This window comes from Plectropomus leopardus, chromosome 15, assembly GCF_026936395.1.
Source record: "Plectropomus leopardus strain MGB_pleo_1.0 chromosome 15, ASM2693639v1, whole genome shotgun sequence".
Classification (NCBI taxonomy): Eukaryota; Metazoa; Chordata; class Actinopteri; order Perciformes; family Serranidae; genus Plectropomus; species Plectropomus leopardus.
Genome location: NC_142190.1, coordinates 4,309,462 through 4,325,973, shown reverse-complemented (window position 1 = coordinate 4,325,973; position 16,512 = coordinate 4,309,462). Strand labels below are relative to the sequence as shown.

General features: G+C 38.9%; 1 protein-coding gene and 1 long non-coding RNA gene across 3 annotated transcripts in view; one reads left to right on the top strand and one right to left on the bottom strand.

The window, feature by feature from the left end:
- Positions 1–7,839, top strand: part of LOC148187204 (uncharacterized) — a 54,538-nt gene extending 46,699 nt beyond the window's left edge. Inside the window, exons 2-3 of the long non-coding RNA XR_015778911.1 lie at positions 6,683–6,783; positions 7,704–7,839. This is a non-coding gene — a long non-coding RNA (uncharacterized LOC148187204). The remainder of the gene's footprint in view (positions 1–6,682; positions 6,784–7,703) is intronic.
- The window catches only part of gabra3 (gamma-aminobutyric acid type A receptor subunit alpha3), a 120,320-nt gene that overhangs the window by 43,844 nt on the left and 59,964 nt on the right, over positions 1–16,512 (bottom strand). For both annotated transcript variants that reach the window (XM_042499612.2, XM_042499613.2), the window contains exons 3-4: positions 13,771–13,892; positions 8,413–8,480 (exon numbers count right to left, since the gene is read on the bottom strand). In XM_042499612.2, coding sequence (XP_042355546.1) covers positions 8,413–8,480; positions 13,771–13,892 — 190 coding nt within the window. The remainder of the gene's footprint in view (positions 1–8,412; positions 8,481–13,770; positions 13,893–16,512) is intronic.

The following is a 16,512-nucleotide window of genomic DNA, read 5'->3' as shown; positions in this document are numbered from 1 at the left end:
GTACAATATTTATAGGAAATACTATATATACTAGAATAATTCAGAAAGTCACTGAAAGCTGAATAGCTAAAGCTTATGTCTGGTAGAGGGAGACACGTTTTCAAGATTTTCCTCTGACATACACCTTTTAGTTCATCAACACACGCTTCAAATAGCAAGGTTACAACGGTCCAGAACGTCCAATCCTATAACCATTTTCTCCAATGTGTTTGTCGCCATGGATATACGACTGCAGTTGGCTAATCTTCTCAGTGCTTAGAGAATGAGCACGTTGAAACTGGGGCAAATACAATAGGCTGCTCTTAATCCAAAAAAATCACTTCCTGCCACTTGATTGTTATATGATTGCAGGGCACTGAAGTCTTCAAGTGTTCTCTTACTTGTGGCTGCTGTTTTCACAGTAAAAGAAAGGACTTTGCTCTGCTTTCAAGTTGTTCTCACCCTGCACATGAATCATATTGAGACGCTAGGGAACATGATGCTATGTAGGGTGAACGGGAAAAAAATGAATCCCTATTTTAAGAGAATAGTGTGTTTTTTTCTGAAAGGTGTTGAGAATCTGTGAGACAAATTTAAAATTCTGGTGAAAGTGGGATTAATTGGGCTTGCAAGTCTTTGAACAAGGTCGGCATGATTGATGCAGAATCGAGGAGTTCACCTTCAAATTTTAGCAACATGACCTCCACCTGTTCTGTTCTGAAGCCCTCAAACTGCTCTTTTGGATATTGAGTGTCCTCACATAGCTTCGTGCTGGTATTTAAAAAGTGTTTACTCTCAGAGATTGTGAAACAATTGGTGAGATCTGGCCATCGTTGACATCTTTGTCAAAGCAGGCTTCAGCACAGTACCTGAGACAGCCTCAATCGCTTCCCATTTCATCAGAGCAGACCTGTCAAATCCCACCATGAAACGGGTGAATGTGCCGTGACGCCGCATACATGCAGAATGAGACGCGACGCGTAGACCTTCTGAGAGGGGGGTGGGGATTACAGCAATAAGACAGAAGGAACATCAGCAAGAGTAAGTGAGAAAGGGGGCTTTAGGTAGAGAAACACATCCCCCTACTTAGCAGAGATCAGCATCAAGTACGTAACCCACATTCTGGGTCTTGGTATGACACGCTGCAGAAATTTGCCGCGGTCCAACACGACTCTGAACAACGTGCCTTCTTATCGGCCTAATATTCGAGTTTCACCCCGATTACGCGGTTAGCTTCTCTCCTGTTGCGATAGTGGGACACTGAAGGCAGATGTGGCGTATTGGGGTCCAAGGGAAGGCTGAACGAGCGGCCCTCAGGGTGAGCGAGGAGCAGACATTTCTGGGACACTTGATGTAACAGAGATGGGTAATTGGACCACTGGATGTAGAGGACAGAAAGTAGGAGATGCCAAGTGTGCTCTGTCTAGGAACATCTCAGTTTTATAAGTTTCTCCAAGCATTTATGCGTGACCGTAGGGACGGCAAAGTTGGTCAGTTGGTCATCACTTCTGTCCAGTCTGAAAGATCAACAATGGATGGATGGATTGCCTTAAAATTCAGAGGATGAACCATTATAACTGATGATCCCTTGACTCTGCATTTAGCACCACAGCAGGCCAGAATTTTTATGCGTGCAGTGAAATATCTAGAGGTGCACACTACATCGATCTGGGTCAACATATCAATTTAATAATCCATCATTCAATATCATGGACTTAAAGAGAAAATATCGATTTATATCGCCATCTTCAAGTATGCCTTCCTTTTAAAATTTGTGGTTTGTGTCAACAATTCTATCCAAACCCAACTCCTTCCTAAACATTCAAATAGCAGTAATTGCTTAGTGCCCGGCAGGCAACGAAAAGCAGCCAAGAAAAGGTGATAAGGATATTTACTGGTAATAGGCGGTTTTCCATTACAGATTTGCACAAAACTTTAGCGATATTTTTTAAATACGCAATTGCGAGATGACTGCATTTACATTGAATGATGTTCTGCGACTTTTCCTCCTTCCATGAAGCATGGCGATGGATGTTGAAAACATCAGCAGGTTTATTTCTGTTGCAGTGACCACACTAGCCTTCATTATTTCCAATCAAAGGGATGATGGATGATGTATCCTACTAACTGCTGTGCTCCTCCAGCACCACCAGCAGGTTCACATTTGTAGTTTTGAGTAAAATATTTCAGCACCTAGTAAATGGACTAATATGAAATGTGCTCAAGACATTTGTGTCTTTCACAGTAGGAATTAATGTGGTCATAGAATTCAAGGTCACCTGCAGTCAATGTGTTAAACGTGCTTTTGTCACGTTCAGCAAATAACACTTTTTCAGATACTAGTACAGCCTTTGTGGAATATGCCAAGGTGATTTGCTATTTCATGCCAGGCACAATCCAGTGCTATCACAGTGTGCATGTGCTTCTTGTAGCCCTCCCCTCCCACAAAGCAATATGCTGATCTCCATCCTCTAATCCGTAAATGTTGTTCCATTCGATCCAAAACGCAAGCCTTAAATACATTTCTTCACGTCTTTTAACAGCTGCGAGGTAATTAATGCAGAAAATTGGCGTGGATTCCACCTTTTTCATTTTCTTTCCCATTTATTGAAATTTAAGCCGATGTTTGAGATATTCAGCTAGCAGGGGTGAATCTGGGTTCAGCTTCCAGCATTGCATCGAAAGTAATGGTAGCATTTATGGAATAGTACTCTATATGAGTTTATTGTGAGGAACCACTTTTAATTAAAAGCTAATTAAAGAGTTAACAAGGTTTATTAAATGGCTTGTTAAAGGAATTTGGCGGGAAACAATTAGCTCTGACAGCATGATGACGCAGTAACAAGAACTTAACAAGAAAGATACTTTATCATCAGCAGCATGTTGTTTCTTCACTTTTTTGTAATGACTATAGATGCCCTAAATTAATACGGTAAACTCTGGTGAAATGTCTCAGATGCAGAACTTTCTTTTGGTGAACACATCAAGGAAATAAAAGCTTCTCTCCACCTCTGAAATACCTCCAGGATTAATCATTCCCTCTCCTTTAACTGACCTAGAAAACTGGTCTGTGCTTTTGTTTCCCAGAACTGTTTACTGCAGTGCTCAATACTCCGGGGCTGTCCTGCTCCACACTCAAATAACACATCCGACTCAATCTGAACTCAGTATCCTGGAAGCTCATGAACCAGAAAACACGATCGCGCGACCCTGACCTACAGTAGATTTGCCTTCATGGGCTCTGAATGCGAGAACTCCGAGCTCTCAAAGCACAAATGTACTTTTTAAAAAATCATGAAAACAACTCTACCCTCAGTGCATCACACATTTACCTGATCTGAAAACCTGCTGCAGCTTTCTGCTCGCTAATGCAACAGTCCTTGTTACTCTGTAACTCAAATGTAAAACCCAGCCACCCACTTAATCTCAGAGGGTGCCCTGCCTTTTGAGAACAGGCACACATTCAGCTATTCAGACCGCTCATTATTAAAGTCCAGAGTCAAGACCTACTTATTTAGTGCAGCAAACTATCCACATTTACTCACTGTGCTGTATAATCGTTGGCCTCGTCCTCTGATTTTCTGCTCTGCTCAGGCGGCCTCAGAGCTCCTCAAACTGCCCTGTGACCGTTTTATTTTTGTGGCTGTCATGCAATCCCATACAGCAGCTCTGCCTCAAAGCCTACCAATGTGAATGGAGAATTTTATTTGATACAGAAGGTGGGAGATATTGGAGTTTTCTGAATGCACAAAAACATTTTCTCCAAAAAAATCATTGAACTAATATGCCCTGAATTTTTAAGAATCTGGCTAGACTTTTTCATTCTGCCCATAACAATGTTAAAAGAAAAAAAAAAATGCTTTATATCACCAACTCACCAAAAAATGCTCGCACTGAACAGTTCTGCAAACCGTTTGGTTTGCAGAAATTCACAATGCAAACATTTAGTTCTGGTGACTGTGTTGGTGTCACAGATGTAAAAGTGTACAACTCTGTAATCTACACAGCAATGCATACATACAGACTTGCAGTGTGTTGATGCTTAGATGATAGTAAGTCATTTGTTCTGTAGGTTGATGCTTCCTGAAGGCTACAGCCTGATCATCTTTTGAGGCTAGACTGTAGAGAATGTTAAAGGGAAATGCTTGAAGCCTTTATGCAGTCTTCATGAGCAGATAGAGAATATGCAGCGTAGCCCGGGGCCAAAGCTTTGCTGGGTAATGATCAGTGAAATCCTAAAATCATCTAAAACGGACTAAGCAGTGCATAAATTTAAGACATTTGATATGTTGATGTTATGTTTCCACATCTGGGAACAGTTTAAAAAAACAGCTACAACTTTTACATTGATTGCAAGATGCAGGCGTGAGTGTGTGTGGACACAACAGGTATTTTGCCTTTGACAGCAGGCAGAAAACACCTGCTGCGACCTGACTGACAAAACATCAGCACAAGTGGGTTGCCATGTTCTGTGCAGCCATCATGCGTGGCACGGACCGCTCTCTGTGCCGTTGATTCATGATGTTGGCAAGTGGAGCATGTGGAGAGAATAAAAATTGGGTCTAAAATTGAGCCCTGAGAGACCACAGAGGTGACATCTGCTGAAAAAGATAAAGTACTGTCTATAGTAATGAAATATAAAGCTAACACTCTCTCACAGAGCAAGTTCAACATACTGTGGTCAGCATACTGTATCTTCCAACGCAGAAAAGGTCTCACAAGGACAGGGACAGATTCAAGACTTGAATAAGGGGGGGTTGTATATAAGTTCAAATTATTTTTGACTGTGTAACACTGACACATAAATACAGTATTTCTCTCAAGATAAATAAACTATACTGATTACTTCACATGAACAATTCTAAAACAGGAAACTGCAGTTTTACAGTGTATTCCTCTGAAGGGAAAAGAGGTCAAAACAGTGTTAGATGTTTACTGTTGTAGCAAACTGTGTTAAGACATGTTTCTGCCAAAGTGTGCAAAATTAGGTTAATCTTTCTATTGACCCTCACTGTATGTGTATCTGGTTCTTATGTTTAGTGCAGAAGAGCTACGTGCACAGCAGATCAAATGAGAAGAACAAAAGCCTCGTGGTAATTAAAATTTCCGAATTTCCTGTTCGGTCGGCCACATGTCACCCAGAGGTGCCCTGACTGAAAAATGTTTGCAGGCCTCTAAATCAATCACTCTCACGAATTTGACTGTAGTTAATATCCAAATATAAATGTCATTAAGTATTTAACTATTGCTGAATAATGTAAGCTGCCTGCTTTGTGAGTTGGTGAAAAGCTATGAGAAGGTGTAAGCTCATCGATCACAATAGTACAGTGAGAAGTTTAATCAAATATCATACTGCCGCGGCAGGTGCCATATGGCCGGCCGGTGGCGTATCATACAGCCGTGAAAAGTGGCTTTTGGCGTAGGGATCTTACATTGAAACTGCAGTGCAAAAGTGGCTGTATCTGATGACTTCAGGATGAAAACAGGCTGGATGGTCCCGTTTGAAAGGGTCGTATCTATTTTTCACATGTAAAGATATTACAAATAAGCCTTAACTTGACACCATATGTTTGAAGCTTGAGCTGCACATAATTACCTAGTTATGTTATTTATGGTGTCATGTATTGTCAATGTTAAGCTCTCTTATAACACCAATGTTTACAAATAGAGAGTTTAAAACCTTTGACAAATTGATAATTAAATAACTTCTTACACAATGTAAATAAGCACCTTTGTCTTCCCCATTCAGAAGAATTCATCAGAAATGAGGGGCATTTTATGAAAAACTGTGGCCCTGAAATCACTGTATAATGAGCAATAAAACATGAAATGGACTCAGTATCACATAGAGAACAAAGCCTTTTCCAGAGAAGATTATGCGTAGAGACATATTACAATATGAAGCAGCCCCCTGGTGAGACCGAAAAAACTCAAAGTTCTACAAAACCCACTAATCTTACTACGTCATACAGGCTGTCAAGGCAAGCTCAGCGCTGAGCCGGAGAAACAACCCAGTGCTCAAGGCGGTCAATTAGAGCTGCATGATCAAATATGTCAAACGCCGCATAAGGTCCCAAGACAAAGCATGAACCATCTCCAGCATCTGCTGTTTTAAAGGAGGTCATCCGGGGCTCCAGATTGGTGCTGTTTAAAAAAAGAAGCACTTTGACTACAAACAAGTTTGTCTAAAATGGTTGCTATAATACAATGTTAAAGTCACTGTTAATGTCATCTTTGCCTGCTGGTTAAAACTGCACAACAGTTAACTTTTTTAAATTTCAAGTTTGGCCTAATGTAATACCTGCAAGACTATCAGATGGAAATCACATTAGCAATGATTTTTTAAATGTGATTATATTACCCGGCAATAATTGTTGAGCTAAAGAACTGCCCTTTTATTAGGTAAACGATATTGCATTTTAGATGTTTTAATACTGTCCAGATCAGTGAGTATTATAAACAACATTGTAGAGTTTAGGTATACATTTCAGGAGATAGGATAAAATAAATTACTGGGAGCAACAATGTCAAAATGGTCGGTAAGGAGGTTACCATATTTCCTGAAATGAAGAAGTAATACTTTGAACGGATCATATTTGGTCTGCACACTGCATGATACTAACTACACATAAGAGATGACTGTGCATCATATCTGAAGTTATTCTCCTTTTTTAATCTGTTTTCTTTTTTTATCTTTTAACAGAGTACACAGGACACGTGTCGACCAGCTGCAGAAGCTCATTGACACCATCCAAACAAATCCATAGGACAGATGGATCATCTCGTGTGCCTGGAACCCCAAAGGTGCGGCATTTATTAATTTATTAAGAAATATTGAATTTTTTTTTTTACTTCCCAATGTTTATCTAACAGCTTTAGTTACTTTATGAATTACGATTTCAGTATAGAAAAATGTGAGAGGAGTTTATAAAATATGATGTTTTGTTGTAAAGTAGTCAACCCAAACGTTAATATTAGTACAGCTGAAACTATTAGTCAGTTAATCAATTTGCCAATTGACAGAAAATTAAGTGGCAACTATTTAGATAAACATTAAGTCATTTTCTAATTTTTCTTAAAATAATTTTGCTTTTTGGAGGGGTGTGTTTTGTTTGTCTTTTAGATTTTCATGCATTGTATACTTATACTTCTTATACTTAAAGTACATTTCTCTGATTATACTCACTCACTTTTACGTAAGTAGTGTTTGAAATGCAAGACTTTTACTTTTATCAGAGTATTTTCACAATGTGGTATTAGTACTGTTACTCCAGTAAATGAACTGGATACGTCATCCATCACTGACCCTTACTAATTTCACTCTTCTTACCTAAATCTAACAAAAAAAAGCACGAGCCAATCAGACGGAGATTAGGACAGGTCACACCTTTACTATCCTACAAAATGCAAAGTTGCGTGGCCGACATGGAGCTCACACTTCAGTAGTCTCCTTGTGTATAATAAATAATCCAATAATAAACAGAGACAGTGCTAAGAAAATCAATACATGTCACGCAGCTCTACAATTAAACAAGATTTCATTTTATATAGTAAAAAAAAATCATGTTATGTCTATATTTAGGAGGTTGGATGGTGATTACTCTACAGTATACCTTAAATGAATACTGACATCCACATCAAGTACTTGAGTACTAATGCCCATCCTTGGTTGGTTACTATACTAATTTCCTGACTCAATCAGTGCTTTTTTTTTTTTTTTTCAGGTGTACATGAACCAATAACTGCTGTCAATATCACAACACACAAATATTAGGGCAATGAAAAACAGGTCAAAACAACAACATAACAACAACACCACCAGGGCGTGATAGCAAATGAAATACATATTTGACATTCTCCAAACAAAAATAAATAAATAAATAAATACATGGATAAATAGATAAATGAATGAATGAATGAATAAATAAATAAATCCATGCATCATGTGACAAATCTGTGCTTTATTTTGAAAAAGAACTTAATCTTTTGCACTTGAGATATTGTTGAAATTAAAGTTTTTATAATCTTTTTTAATAATCCATTCCTAACACGTTATTTTGCTGTAATTTCATATATTTCCCCCTTCGCAAAACTAGAAACAGTAAAAAAAAATAGAGAAGTCTTGAATGATAGGATGTTAAAATACCAAATAGAGAAACTCAGTCAGACTCCAAAAGATGGGATGGGGAGGAAACACTGCTATTAGACCCAGCAAAGAAATACTGTTAACGAATAAAATCTGTGTGCAATACTAGCTGAAATTAAATTCTATTAATCCGTGAAGGAGCTTCACATGCTGCACAATCCAAAATGACAAATGCTCTCCAAGTTCTTCTGTAAAACAAGTGAAGTGAATACTGATAACCTGCTTAGATGTGATGACTCATAGCGCTGCCTGGAGTGAGGAGGAAGGAGAAGCAGAAAGGCACTCACCATGTCTGTATCCGACACTGGCCCGAAACTCGTCACATAGATGTTTGTCCTCACTTCTGTCACACTCTCTGAGAAAAGACACAACAAGGAGCGCAAAACATTACAGCGAAGTCTGTGTACAGAAAGCTTTGCTGCAGCTCTGTCTTTGTTAAGCTGATTGTTTGTGTACATGACGGTGAAGTCTGCCTGTTGGCATTTAACTAAGCCGCTTCACATGAAAACTCAACTGTAATCAAGGGCTGGAGGAGCACTTCAAACTTGGGGAAAAACTCGACTTATTGCACGCTCCGTGGAGAATTTGTGGCCCTCTTGGATGGCTTAAACTCTTACAGTATTTGTGCATCATTTTGTCAACTTTGTCGTGCCACCGATGGCAGGTTTAAGCACTTAATGCTGGACCAATAGTATGAGATATTTCCTAAAACGTATGCATTGCTAGACAGCATTGGTAATACTGCAGTGTTTGTCCCAGGAGGGTTTCTTCAACCTCAATTTCGGGGCCAAAATGTTGCTGTGAGCAACTTCACAGATGCTTTTCAAACTCTTTAGTTCAGTAAAACTACCATTTGTTTGGCTCAAGCTTGTTTTGTCCACTACAGCATAAAATCTGCTTTGGGCCTGGCCCAAGTCTGTATGTTTGGAGAGGAGACATCCCTTTTGACCCAAAATAATTTTAGTTAGCCTGCCCCAAAAATATTTAACAGTCCCTAAGGGACTACTGGCTCAGGAATTATATGCAGCAGTCAGCGTTAAGGTTGCGGCTCCGTGTGTGTTTTTTGTTCGACTAATGGGCACACTTTGCTGCTATTACACAATTCTATGCACACATTATAATCACATTAGGCATGATGAAGTCTATTGTCGTATGAATCTGGCATGACTGTTACAGGGCTCGTCTGCTGTGTATGTTCCCGGGGCCAGTGTAGTTCTTTAACCATAATTAAATGTATCATTGCGCATTACTAGAAGAGGATAAAATATATTTGTTGTCATTGTTACAAATTCATTAAGTTTGCAGCTTTTGCATAAATAAGGTAAAAAAAACAACAAAAAGTCAAAACTATCAGACAATATTAAAAAATTAAACCTTTGAAACCAAATTGGCTGGATTTCTTTCAAAAACATGGGAAGATGGTAATGAGCCACAAAAGTAGAAATGACCCCAAAAATATAGAAGAAAATTAACAAGAAAATTAAATAAAAAAGAAAAGAAAAGAAAGTTAAGAAAAAGGCAAACAAGACTTGGAAAAAGTGCTTTAAAATGTATAATAATTCTGCAACATGTATAACATTGTGTAATGATGATAATAATAAATATAGTTTTTCCCCTATTCTATTTCTAAAATTAACTGAAAATTTGTAAAACAAATAAATAAATTAATAAAATAAATACATAAAAAAACTAAAAAAATGGCTTAGGAAAACTGCCTAAAAATTGTAATAATTTATTTATGTATAATTTAGTTTTAAAATATGTAATGTCGTTTTTCACTAGCTTTTTCCCCATAGACATTTTTCCTAGCTTTTTAAAAATCATTTTCTTTTATTTTCTTTCTTTATTTTCTTTATAATTTTTTAATAATTTCTTTCTATTTTTTTGCTATGTTACTGAAAGAAATTGCACAAAGTTTCTCAGGTTTCAAAGGTTTAAATACTCATGAAAGGCTTCTGACAGCAGCACAAGAAAACTGAGTTCACTCCAGGTTTCAAAGGGCTAAAACCTTTCCCATTCCATCCCCCCAACATACGTACACTAATTTTGTCTTTTTTATGCAAGGGCATAGGTTTCTTTTCAACATTGGGAGGTGGCACATACGAAAGCGGTGACAGGGAGTCTACCATATTATTCTGAGCATGAAGCACAGAATTTTCTGCGTTCTTATGCACCAATCTGTGCCTTTTCTGCATCATTTTGTGGTTTAATTTTTTTGCCAAGGACACTGGCATCCAAAGGGAGTGGAAAAGGTTAAAAAAAATTAGCTCAGATGTGCCAAACACTTATGCTTGTTCCTTTTGTTCTGTCACGATGATTTATGAACTATTCGTGACTCTGTAACAATGATCCAATTGATATTTAAACAGTCAATTAGCCCGGACTTTGTGATATTAATGTGATGTGAAATGTGATATCAGTAACTTGCTGTGGAATAATTGTTTCCAAATACTTCACAAAGGATCTGACTGTAGCATGAAGCAGGGCGTGATGTGGAAGTCGTGACAGATCAAAACTCGCCCTCCTCAGTGTGGGCTGAATCAGCTCCTCTGGGCCAAATGTGTAAAGCAGGCTTCTGGGCCACTGGTGAGACAAATAGCTGCTCCCAGTGGTGCAACAACTAGAGAGTGATGAGGCTTTTCTCCAAAAGTGAATAGATCCTCGGCTCTAACTGTGTCCCAGATCTAACCGACCACCCACAGGTGAAGTCTCCAATCGTCTAGCAAAGGGCCCCCTTGAGAAAGGAGATCCACTTCCACATTAATCATTCCTGTGACACAAATAGCTCTCACAAATACGTGATTATCACAACACCCAGTCAGCAGTTTGCATGGCGGGGGAACAGAATGAGTTGCCCTGTTTCTGTTTACAACAATGCACCGGAGCATAGGGCAGAGCTAATAGATGCAGCTGAAAATGAAATTAAATGGTTTTTTGCCGTTTCGGTCCAGTGTGTTTGTCTGAGATGGTCCCACGTGACTGTTTCTCACTAGGAACGTGGGTGTTGGGGCACGGCGGGGTGGCCGACAGGAGGAAGATTGGTAGCCTTGTTCAGGTACATGGAGACGCTGTTGACTTTGACTGAGTGTCCTGGCCATGAGGAGAGCCCCAACTGGTGTGTCTGCAGGTTTGCAGGTCGGGATGATAGAGGTCAAAAATCTTAACCATCAGCAGGGGTCTTTCAAACTTCTTTAAGAAATCAAATCTTCTCATTAACAACCAATATTCTGTTATATAATTTATAGGATAATTGTAGATCTGTATGCAATAGGAAATTATTCTTATTTGAATCAGTCAGTAATCAAATCACAAGAATGTAGATGTTTTTCCAGATTTCAAAGAGTTAAACACTGAAAGTTTTGGAAAAGTAATAGAATTTTGTTGTGTGTAATGAAATTGTTGCAGTAATCTGCCATGGATAACCTTCCACCTAATGTAACATAATGGAACATTTATTTTCCACAGCTGTATCGTAATGTTCGACAGTAGGCAGGTTTCAAATACAAATCTGCACAAAACTTTAACAATATTTTCAAAATGTCAATAAGATACAGTAGCCAGATGATGTTATGCTTTTCCACTGAGTGATGTTATGCAACGTCTTCGATAAATGGGATTTCTTTCTAAATTGACATGTTTTCATTGCGGGTATTTTATATTCTTAATTTCAATTTGTTCAATTTGAGCGTTAATGGAAACCGGCCTAATGTTTGGTTTATTATTATGTACATTTGTTTCTTTTTTCCCCCCATATTCCCTCTGTCTCTTGTTTTATTATGGGCCCTTGAGTTTTGAAATTTTATCCATGAAAGTGTGTTGAAACCCTGTAGACAACACAAGGTGCACCCTTTTCTGTTCTCATTGCTCTTGTGTGTTTTTTCACTGGCCTGTCTAGTCTCTAATAGCTTCTTGGGCCTGGTGGGAAAAGCCTGCTCTGTTTCACTGCACCACACAGCTCTGTACAGTCAGCTGCACTACGAAAGGAAACCATAGTGACTGTGAGCCCTGAGTGGCACAGCCTTCAACATCTTCTTGCCCTTGGAGATGTGAACCTCAGCGCAGAGGCAGAGTATGACATTAACGTCTTGTGCCTGGTTCCTCTCTCTGGTTGCTGTCATGAAGTCCAGGTCATCCAGCCTGGTGGGGCTGCAGCCTGATAGCCACGCTCGTGGCTTCGGCAGCGAGCAGTAGAGCAGAAATGACCATTCCAGCTGGCTGGCTGAGAAATGGCAAAGCCTGCTTGAGCATGTGGACTCGCTGTGATTCAGTTTGTTGTCCTCAGGGTGCGAATATTTGGATGAAATGGCATCAATTAGAGGGATTTCCACTGACGTGCTCATTTGCCATTTGGGCGTGATTGAACAAAGACCTCCACCCAAGTGGAAGGAGATTTTCTGCACAAAGTGACCTGACTACAGCGTGCCCCTGGTGTCACTGTGCTGTTTCTATCAGTTGATGTCTGAGGAGGGGCTAATGCTTGAAACGTCACGTGTGGAGGTAAGCGAATACATTTTTATGGGAGCATGCATTCGTGTGCGGCCTTTATTTGTTCTTACATCTGTTTTTACTTGGTCCAGCACCTAGTTTTTATCACTTTTGGATGTGTGCGCTGCTTGAACTTTTCTCACTGTTTATATCAGTTACCTTTTCTCCTGTTGGCATAAAGTAGATCTATAGAGGTTTTTATGTAGGTACCATAGACACCGAGCACAATACAACGCTGAAAACCACGCCCCAATATTAGCACCACACTACCCTGTAAAAATGAAACTACTTGTTTAACCTTTTGAAACCTGAAGCAACATCATTTTTCTTGTGTAAGAAACTCATCTTGAGTTATTTTTATCCCTCAGATTGATGGATTAGAGGTGAAGCAGAGTGCAGAGTGAGTGAAAGCAAACTTTTAGCTGTTTCGAAGCACTCTTGCAGGATTTTTGTACTTCTTTTAGATGTCAGTGTGAGGGTGTGTTTTAGCTGGTCTTTTAGTTTTCTTGTTTTCATGGCTAGCATTTATTAACATACTTTTTACTCTTTTCTTTGTGGTAATTACATTTGGTGTACTTTTTGTGTTTTACATTGCTGGGGTTGCATTTTTTTTTATCTTGGAGTTTTGTGCGATGTTTCTGTATGTAACTTTTGTTGCAGCCTGTCTTGTCTAGGACACTTTTTAGGTTAAATAAGGTCAAATAAAACAAAAATTAGACTGAGCACAGTGAGCGGTTAAGTTTCACTTTCACTGCGCCTGGTGACCCCAACAGTGTGCTCGGTGCTCTGTGAATGTGGTGCAATAAATAATTGCACGGTGTATATATATTAATAAAATAGATAGATAGATAGATTTGCTGCCACAAATAGATAATAAAATCTATTTGTGGCAGCAGATTTTTAAATTGTGGCAGCCTGCCACAAATAAATGAATGTGTAGAAAACCCTGACTTACGGTACAGTTTTTACCACCACACATATAACATATATATTCATATATATATATTTTTAATTAAACATGCTGCTGTAAACACTTATGGAGACTTGAGGTAACTGATGCACATGTTAATGTATCGCAATCATCCATATTCTCTTGTTTCAATTGCTAAAACACTAACCCAGTGATTTATATAATATACTGTATAGTGTGCACAACTTACCTCCGAGCCCAGGACGTAGCCTGTTGTCATATCCATCCAGCAGCCTGTCTAAGATTCTGGTGAAAATGGTGATATTGTCTTTGCTATCATCAGGCAGCGGCTCTCTGTGTCCCACTACTGCCCTGCAGGATGAAACGGAGTCAGGAAGGTGAAGTCAAAAGATGGAAATCATATAAAATGCAATAAAAATTTAATATAAAACTGATATATTGTTCCACTGAAGCACTGAGACTGGCATCCATTCAGGTTCCAGTGCTGTGAAAGCCTGCAGTGTGTTTTTATCAACCACTGCAAAGTCTTGACTCTCCACCACATAAACAGATTTATTAATAATATGTCGGTCCAAACATTACTAATATCAACTGTCAGTATAAATTAATGATCTGAGTGTGATTCATTTCACAATTTGACCATGATCAAAAGTAAAATTTAATGAGAATTTTAAACTAATTTTAATGCAGCACAAATGAATTAAGTACATTTTGTACTGTAAATGCGTCCTGCCTCTGTTAAGAAATTAAGTCTGATTTCATCCGCCTCTTCAATATTTCTCTCACAGTCAAAATCACATGCAATTGCTCAGCCCCTGGCTTCAATCAATATTTGGATAATAGCGTCTGGTTTTGTTTGTTTTGTTCCGTTCGTCTTTACAGGCTGAAACCTCCATATTTACAAAAAAAAAAAAATTATGTTAATGAATTCTTTCCCAAGAAGGAAATACTCTGCAGCGTTTTGTTAGAAAATTCATCACACGCTATCAGCCACTGGTTATTAATTTACATGGCCCACAATCCCCAGCAGAACAATATTGTGGTGAGATGAAAAGGCCACTATACTTTAGGTGGAACACTGATGAGTTAATGAGTAGCGTCTTTAATTAAACTTAAATCCCCCGGGGAGCTGACCCATAATATCTAAGTAATCCCCATCAACAACCATTCCTGATGCTCTATCACAGACACGGCATTGTGCTGCATGGTAAAGACGGGAGCTTTAAGGAATTTAGTGCTTGAAGAGTAACCCGAATTTTCCCCTGACTGTTGCGTAAAGGGATGCCGGCACTCTCAACAGCAAGTCTGTCTTTGCCTGTTAGAAGGGCTTTCTGTAGCGTAATCTGTCCTATTATATCAGCTCAACACAAGAGTCCATTTGCGCTACAACGCCATTAAAACACTAACTGAGTGAAGGTCACTGCTTAAAATGTATGCAATTGTAATTATTGTCACTTTGGGGCGGTTGGGGGTTTTAAATGACATTCTCGCATTCTCTGAAAAGCAAACATTATTTGTGTGCTTTTGGGCAAATGACTTCAGCCAAGCTAAGTGGCTGTAAGGCGATAAATAAAAATATCAATTAAACGTCACGACTCCCCCATGTTCCAGCAGGCACCTCTATATTGTAATGCTCCCGCATGAAGATTTATGAGGAAAAAAGTACATTTTTAAACAAGAAGGGAGAGCTGCTACTGCTTATTCTGCATTATAAAGTTTCAAATGCATCATTAGCACCACTCCTTTAACTAAAAGGCAATTTCTCTAGTATGGATAACATTTTGTTATTTGTGTGTTCACTATTTAAAGTTACAATCCTTAAGATTTAATGACCTCAGATGCAATGTCTAAAACCTTTTATGGTTGACATTTTCAGTAATAAGTGCTCTATTGAGTAGTGTTTATTGTCAGTGGCGGAGTCTGCCATTCCAGCCTGTTCTCCAGCCGCTTGGTCAGTGATCCTAGCATCAGACTCTGATGCTTTTTGCTGCGGTATGACACATTGCCGGGCAGTGTTGGTGTGTAACTTGGCTTGATGGAACCTTTTACGGTGTTATGATTTGCTCCTGGTAGGCCGGATGGCACCTAGACACCAATAAATGACGTCAGTTGCTAACGTGGCTGGATGGAACCTGCTGCGGCTGCATGATCTGCTGCTGGGTGGTGTCAGATTGAAATGCTTCTGGTAAAAATGCTATATAGGGGGCTGAAAGGTTTCTGTAGGGTGGGCAGAAGTGGAGGTGGTTTGTTTAAACAAACCCCGGACTTTCACCCGGGAGCCCGGTGATCGCTTCTCATATGAAAGTTGAGCCAAACATGCTGTTTTTTTTTTCCGTAAACCTAACCACGTGTTGCATCAATTTAACCACTTACACCTTTGTTGCCTAAACCAAATCTTGTGTTTTTGTTGACACCCCAGCATTGCTTGCTAACAGTCTATAAATTGATTTATCCATAACTTATTAACATATATTGTTAAAAAGGTCCACATAATATCTGAAATTACATAGTAAAAAAACATTTTTTATATTCATCTCAACTAAGTAAGAATTATAACTTTAAAAAAGAAGGCACAAATGAGGAGCCAGATATTGTCAGATATTTGAGGCTCCGTATCTCCACTGAGACTGAGCCTTTTAACACCAAGCTCACGATTTGCACCTCATTGAGTGGGGCACAGTTTGATATATTCTGCTTGTCAAACGGGTAGCTAAGTGCATAATTAAGCTCTCCCAAAAATATGTTAAAATATGACAGTGAAGCAGTGTACTCATAAATATTTGAAAGAAATATACATTTCTGGCTTTTCATTCACGAACCTTATCAAAAAGTGACAGGCATGCGTGTTGGAGACACCTCCAACAAGGAAAACACCAAACACAAAAAGCTTCAGAAATGGCTGCGATAAAGCTGCAATATGTAATATCTCACTTAACATGAATCATATATCAAACAAAAAGCCTCTGTGGCC